The sequence below is a fragment of the Triplophysa rosa genome, linkage group LG19 (genome assembly GCF_024868665.1).
Source record: "Triplophysa rosa linkage group LG19, Trosa_1v2, whole genome shotgun sequence".
Taxonomy (NCBI): domain Eukaryota; kingdom Metazoa; phylum Chordata; class Actinopteri; order Cypriniformes; family Nemacheilidae; genus Triplophysa; species Triplophysa rosa.
In genome coordinates, this window is record NC_079908.1 from 18,847,287 (window position 1) to 18,855,340 (window position 8,054).

General features: G+C 36.7%; 1 protein-coding gene across 1 annotated transcript; it reads right to left on the reverse strand.

Annotated features, from left to right (window-relative positions):
* Positions 1 to 3,551: 3,551 nt before the first annotated feature.
* On the reverse strand, positions 3,552 to 6,055 carry casp21 (caspase 21, apoptosis-related cysteine peptidase). Its single transcript, XM_057359621.1, has 6 exons — positions 5,977 to 6,055; positions 5,781 to 5,869; positions 5,048 to 5,182; positions 4,807 to 4,985; positions 4,594 to 4,714; positions 3,552 to 4,062 (listed from the first exon to the last, which is right to left on the reverse strand). Exons 1-6 carry the CDS (start codon positions 6,033 to 6,035, stop codon positions 3,818 to 3,820), a joined length of 828 nt encoding a protein of 275 aa, XP_057215604.1. The 5' UTR covers positions 6,036 to 6,055; the 3' UTR covers positions 3,552 to 3,817.
* Positions 6,056 to 8,054: the final 1,999 nt, after the last annotated feature.

The window sequence follows — 8,054 nt, forward strand, 5'->3', positions numbered from 1 at the left end:
CTCTCTCTCTCTCTCTCTCTCTCTCTCTCTCTCTCTCTCTCTCTCTCTCTCTCTCTCTCTCTCTCTCTCTCTCTCTCTCTCTCTCTCTCTCTCTCGACTTTCTCATGAATTCGAACATCATAGAACGTGCTAAATAGTCATGTCACATTAAGATCACTTGGTTTAACATAGTGCCTGCATGTATTCGAGAATCGTGTAATATTTTTGCATGTCTGTGAGATGATGGTCCATATGCTGTATACAGTACCATCCAAATAAAATTAATTATTTCATGCAAAGCATGTTATTAAATTATATGATAAATAGCCTGCTTTGGGTGAAAAAAAAAGAAAAGACTGACTGCAGAGTCCACGAAAATGTCACATAACAATTTTAATAGTAGGTCATTAACAATATTGTTGCACATTCAGTACACATTCAGGAACTATTTTAGAAGGATGGTTAGACAATTCTGTTTATTAATAAATTACAGGTATCACTTCCATGATCTATAATCTGTTGACACACAACACAACCATCACATCTATTGAGCTTCCTGTTCTCTTGTTCATATTTGCATACGTCTTTTGCCACATAAATTGCCGCAAATATGCAGCGTTGCAAATTCTGGAGCACAAGCAAAGGGACCACCTTACGAGACTGAATACAAGTCTGAATTTCATGCTGGGAGAGAGTGAAGATTTGATGACCATCATTCAGGTATCCAATTTTTGTTTTCAATGTTTTAAAGGGACAGTTCGCCCAAAAATTCTGTCATCCTTTTCTCACCCTCGAGTTGTTCCAAATCTGTATGAATTTCTTTGTTCCAGTGAACACCTAGAAAGGTATTTGGAAGAATGCTTGTAACCAAACAGTTCTTGGCCACCATTGACTACAACAGTAGTAGGAAAAATAACAATTGTAGTCAAAAGTGCCCCAGAACTGTTTGCTTTTTCACATTCTTCAAAATATTTTCTTTTGTGTTGAACAGAACAAATAAAAAAATTCTAATCAATGGTTGCCAAGAACTGTTTGGTTGCAAGCATTCTTCCAAACATCTTTCTCTGTGTTCATCAGAATGATATTTTTTCAGTGGTTATGTGTCCATACAATGGAAGTTAATGAGAGTTAATGTTGTAAGTTGGTTCATTTAAAATATCTTCTTTTGTGTTCTGCAGAAGAAAGAAATGCATGTTAGGAATAACATGAAAGTGAGTAAATGATAACATTTGTATTATTGTTTTTTTGTGAACTATGTCTTTACCTTTAGTCAAGCTACAGAATGCTTAGATTGGGACATTCATTTGATTGTAAACTCTCAATTTAGATACACTTTTAAGACTGGTTATTTTTATTTTACTATCCAATTGTTTTTGTTCAGGTGGAAGTAAAGAAAGTACCACAATGAACATCTCACAGGAAACCACTTCATCATCAACATACGGTTCATGTAACCTGACGTCATTTATTCCCTCTGATGTTGCGTTACACATCCTCAATTTCCTTTTTGGCTTTCCAACACACTCCTATGTTATTTGGCTCATTGTCACGGGAACGGGAAGAGGAATTGCTTTTGAATTTTTCGAAGTGAACATTTCTGTTTGTGAGGTAATGTTCTCTGTGCACTCTGTGATTTGTGCATTCACTATCAAATTTCCAGACTTATGGGACATTGTAATGTTTTCATCTGGATTTGGCATCACCGGTCGTCCTCTGTTTCAGTGTCTGATGTGTGTGGAGCGTTACCTGGCAGTGGTTCATCCTGTAACCTTTCTGAAGTACAAACCTCTCAGATACAGAATTGCATGTTCCANAGATCTTGTTCTCTCTGACCTCTTTGGCTTTTTTACTATCAACATGGTTTCCAAGTTTCGTTATATTACAGAGACTTTCACTCGGACTGGCAATAACAACCCATCCTCTGTATCAGTGTCTGATGTGTGTGGAGCGTTACCTGGCAGTGGTTCATCCTGTAACCTTTCTGAAGTACAAACCTCTCAGATACAGAATTGCATGTTCCACTATTATCTGGATAGTGGTCTTTATCTCTTGTGCATTTTGTGGGCAATTCAAAAACCGATGTTCCTTTCATCTTTTTACGTGTTTGTACATATCGCAGTTTCTCCTCTCCCTCTTGATAAACCTGTACTGTTGTTTGGCTGTTCTCAGAGCTCTGAAGCAGTCAGGACCAGGAGAGAGAGGGAGAGAGAGAGAGGAGGAAAACCACATGAAGAGAAGAGCATTTCATCTCATTCTTATATCTACTGTGACATTAATAATAACTTATGTTCCCAGCTCATTTGTTGCATTACAGCATCTTCTGTCAATATCTGTTATCCCAGAACTGGATACCTTAAGTCTAATAACTTTCTTGGTGGCTGGTTATGTGCAGCCTCTTCTTTATATCCACAGGGTGAGGAAACTGCCCTTCTGTAAGTCACCGTAGTTTATCTTTTCCTTACCCTGATTTAAAAGCAGTGCGACGAGTGATGGGGAAGGGTTGTCATAACATGTCATGCTGATTGTTTGTTTTATAAGAATAGAATCAATTGCCTGTGCCTTGATTTCCATAAAACCCCGATGAGGATCTGTCTTCGCTTGGTGATTGTAATCGTATGAAAATGTCTGGGTGTGTTCGGGATAAATTCCTATCATTTGTTTGAACAATGTAAAAATAAGAATGACAAAATTTTATTGAACTAGAATGAAGATTTACACATAGGCTACATCATTATTATGCATTATATTGTCGTCATTGCTAGAAACCTGTTTTTATACTGTTTTGCACACTTAGTGTAGTTTAAAGGAGTAGTTCACTTTCAAAATAAATTTTCGTGATAATTTACTCACCCCCATGTCATCCAAGATGTTTATGTATTTGTTTCTTTAGTCGAAAAGAAATTAAGGTTTTTGATGAAAACATTCCAGGATTTTTCTCCATATAGTGGACTTCAATGGACTCCAAACGGTTGAAGATCAAAATTACAGTTTCAGTGCAGCTTCAAAGGGCTTTAAACAATACCAGATGATGGATAAGGGTCTTATCTAGCGAAACGATCGGTCTTTTTCTGAAAAAAATTAAAATGTATATGCTTTATAAACACAAATGCACGCCTTGCTTTGTTCTGCGATGTGCGTTCATGACTTCACGTAATATGTAATTACAGCACGTTGACAACTTGCACGTTCAACTTGTAAACACTGACTCGGTACCTCCGCCTACTTCAAGCGTGACCTTTTCAACGTAATTAGGTAAAGTCATGAACGCGCATCGCAGAACAAAGCAAGGCGTGCATTTGTGTTTATAAAGCATATACATTTTTATTTATTTCAGAAAATGACCAATCGTTTCGCTAGATAAGACCCTTATTCATCGTTTAAAGCCCTTTGAAGCTGCACTTCAACCGTTTGGAGTCCATTGAAGTCCACTATATGGAGAAAAATCCTGGAATGTTTTCATCAAAAACCTTAATTTCTTTTCGACTAAAGAAACAAATACATAAACATCTTGGATGACATGGGTGTGAGTAAATTATCATGAAAATTTATTTTGAAAGTGAACTACTCCTTTAACTGAATTCTTATCAAAAGACTAAAGAATATACACATCACCCAAAAGTCAAAACAGACACTGATAAAAAAGGAAAAAAAACAGGAAATAAGTCGGTTTGGTTAGAATTGTTAAGATGCAAAACTGGCACAAAAAATTGCACGAAACAAAGTGCGCAAATTTTTAAAACGCACTATTCTTGATGCCCTGCTAAAAAATAAACCAATTCTTGTGCACTTAAACACATTGAAACATTCCTTCCAATGGCTCCCAAATGCTTCTCAAATGTTATTTTGTTTTATTTTTTGCTGGCATGTGAAGGTAGAAATCCTTGGTCAGTCTGGAGGCAAAGCACGGCATTTGTCTCTTTTTATGAGTCGCAGAATCTCCGGTGTAAGACTCAAAGTGATTCGCTACAATGTGGTTTACTCTTGTCAGAATCTGAATAATCTCTAGATGACTGTCCATCAACATCTTGCAAAGCTCACAGATGAATACAGAACCCGTCTGCGGACTTCTCCATGAGTAATACCCTACAGAGACAACAACTTTTTTAATATGTATGTGCAGGAGATATTTGTGTACATTTAAAGGTCCTGTGTGTAGTTTTTTGGAGGATCTGAACAGAAATGCAATATGATATACATAACTATGCCTATGTGTTCAGAGGTGTATACAGACCTTACATAATGAAGCGTTATGTTTTTATTACCTTAGAATGAGCTATTTCTATCTACATACGTCGCGAGCTCCTTACATGGAATTCACCATGTTGCTTCTAAATTAGCCCTAAACGGACAAACTGTATACAGAGCCTGTTTCGTAAATACGTTATCTCCTTCAGCAAAGAAGCGAAAACATGAAGCTATCTTAGTCCTGTGTCAGCCCCCATAGTGCTTCGAAAGGGAGGAGAGGGGGGTGGAGTGAGCCGTTGGTTGCAATTCACAACCTCACCACTAGATGCCACAGAAATGGTTCAGAATTTCAGTTTAAATATAACACACTCTTTGTGTCATTTACTGTATTATGTGAACAGTGCTAAATAGAACACATGCAATGCAGACCTTCCACTGTGGAATAACAGCAAAGAAAATCCAATTCCGGAACGTCCGAGATTCCGATAAAGTCCAGTGCTTCTTCACTGTCTGTCTCAACGCCAGGGTCATACATCTCCCCTCTGCAGGACTAAATATGGAATCACAACAGAAACAGCAACATGAAAAGACGAACTGGATAGAGAAGAAAGAAAGAAACAAGAAACAAACAAACAAAGAAACCTGAAGGAAGAAGATTTTCGGCTTGCCCTGCAAAGTTGGGCAGAGGTCTGCGGTCAGGGTAGAGGTCAGAGTTTTGATGGGGATCCATTGCTGATCTGATCCAAGAATGGTTCCTTCCTTTCCATGGCTCATCAGAACACACACAAAACAAGACATGTCTGTGTGGTTATCTTCAGATGCTGGAAGACATACAGTATAGTCAATTCACACAAACTACACTGAGAATGACAACATTTTTTACCTTTCGTCAGTGCAGCAGTCATTTCATCAGCCGACAAGTTTCTTTCCAACTGCACATCAAAGCCCAAAGACTGGAACGTTTTCAACAGTAGATGGTCATCTACTCTACATCCGGTTCTTTGCAAACGTGGAGCTCCTAGAACATCACGACACAAAAAACGATGGAGAATGATAGGAATTTAATAGTATTTGTTCAGTTCTTATTTTTGAGAAAGTTGAAAGTGACTAATTGTACTGATTTGTGATTCAGTGAGTCAGATGCTAATTCAGCAACTGGATGAATCAGTGAGTGAGTCATTTGTTTGTGAATCAAACTACACTGGCAGCCCGCAAAGACACACAACAGAAAGTCGGTTTGTGTATTCAGTGTCTGAATAGTGTTAAATGAAACATGTCAGGGTATTTCAGAATGTGTGGGAATTCTTGTGATGATGAATGACAATCTTGCTTTGCGGTTTCCAAGCTTATTTGAGGAACGAATTATTGGTCAAATAAACCACAATGTGGATCTAACATGCTGTAAATCACATGAACATAATCTAAGTCAGCAAGAAGAAATATCAAAAATATTAAATATTATTAAAATTTAGATAAGATGTATTACATTTGCATAATGACGTTATATTTTAAACCTTTGTGTTAGCAATCAGCATGTGTTTTTACAACTTCCAACTGTTTAATAAATACATTTCTAGGATAATAATCGTTTTCGGAGTAGACATGCTGATACTCACCAGGGAAATCTTCATTACTGATGATCAGACATTTGCCCATGTTTTTACGCTTCTCATAGGATTCAAAGACACAAAGCTTCCTGACAGCACTGCAAACATTTAATTCCAACAACAATATAAAAATATTGCAAAAACATGCCCAATTTGAACAATCTAAACGTTTGAGTTCTCAGATTAATTTGATCCACGTGCTCACCTGTGATCTTCACGTCCACGGGAGCCCAATCTGACCCTTAATTCTTTATCCCACTGCATCGTGTGCTAGCACCTCAAATGAAGTAACTTCCTACAATCTTACGCCTTTAATTCTACATGTCATCCTTGTTTTACTTTCATTTGACTCTGACAGAGAAATTCAAAGTCTAAGGTATTGCCTCAATATGAGGAAAGTTAATATTTAACAGATGTATTTGCCTGCACCAGATATCAAACACCTTACAAACATATCGTTAGAATGCAGATTTTTGCCAAAACATTATAATTATCAAACTTGGAATTTAATTTAAGGATGTTCTAAAAGGAAAACTAATTCTACTACTGAGAAAATATATAACATACTTTCTGTTGTTTCAAAAGAGGCTTTTGAGCAAATATTGACCACAATACGAGTAGTAGCGCCCTCTACTGTACATCTACAGTTACTGTAAATGCTGCAGATGAACATGCATGAACACATGAAGATGTTAAAATTATTTTGTAGACAAAAATACAATTATGCTAACATAACAAAGTATTATTTTTTGCAAATTACGAAAAATATTAAAAAAGAAAATCTTTCTCAAAAATAGTACACAAACTAAACCCATGTTTGTCTATTACTCAAATAAACACACAGACAAGAGTTAAAGGGTTTTTGCGCGTGGATATTGTTGTAATCCGGACGGCTGTGGGTTATCCTTTATTAGTCAGTTTAGGGTTATGTTTTGGGGGTCAGCAGTGAGACTCTTGTAATCCAGCCATCTGTGATGGTTTTTGCTGACCCTATGCTCTTGTTGGGGGTGTTGATTAGTTTTTTGCAGGTGGATAGGTCTGACTGGCTTTTAATCTTATTAAAGTCCATATGGAGATGCCTTTCGTGTTATTAAGATAAACAAGAATGCCTTTTAATATCCAGCCTACATCACGACTAAAACATCTTTCAAGTTTTAACAAAACGAGTTTATCCGTCTAAGGGCTTTAAATTTCTAAAATATTGTGCAAAGTGTGTTAATAACAGCAACCACTTTGAAACATGCAAAAGCATGCCCAATTTTGTTTTCTTTCTCTTTTTGTCACGTACAGTAGAACTAATGATGAACTGATGACAGCACACCTTGGGACTAAACAACAGTCCTGTTTTTTTTTACTTTGTTGATATAATGATAGTTTGCTACCAAATCTGCCCATATCCAAGCTGTTAACCAATCGGATGCTTGGACCCTTGTCTATTCGATCCATGTATATTTTGGATAGATTACATCATTAACCAGAATACGCTTTGTATTTTAGGTGCGTTCAACTAAAAATTATGTTTTATTATTATTTAAATATGTATGGAAGACCTGCTCTACATCATTTTTGGAGCATGCGCATATTCAACAGGCCATGTCTTTACAAATGGGTTGTAAATTGTAACAATGACTCAGAGTTTCTAAAACTGATGGCGTAATACAACTGTTTTGTTCATTTGCTATTTTGAAGCACACTTCAGACCTGATAGTCATTATATAAAGAACACTGAAACTGACTATACTGTGGATAAAGGGTAGATAAAACCACAACTATCTCATACGTCACTGTAATACGTAGTACAGGATTTAACTAAAAGGGTGGTTTGTTCACAAGAAGAGCTGCTGAGTACAACAATGGAGAAATCATCCAAAAAATAAAAGTCATTTAGCCTTATTAATCCAAGTAGTTCCCTTTGATGCAATAAGGATGAGGACTAATGAAAAGAAATATGAACACACGATAATCATTGTAACATTGACATTGTTTGCATTGTAAATTTGGCTCTAAAACATATAATAGTATGATCCAAAATTAACATTTAAAGGCTAAATGCGACACCGTTTAAGTTTAAAAATCGTCACTGCATTTCTGGTCTAAGCCTGTGATGTATTTCTGCTTTGAGACAGAAAGAGTGTTAGTGTACAATTTCCCTATCTCAAGGCCATTGGACAATGTCACATGCTCTTAATGTCACCATCTGGAGAAATACACACACAGTCATGGAATAGGACAACTCATCCTGTTGGGTCAGACAAACAAAACAGTGTGACTGTCTTTAAAACA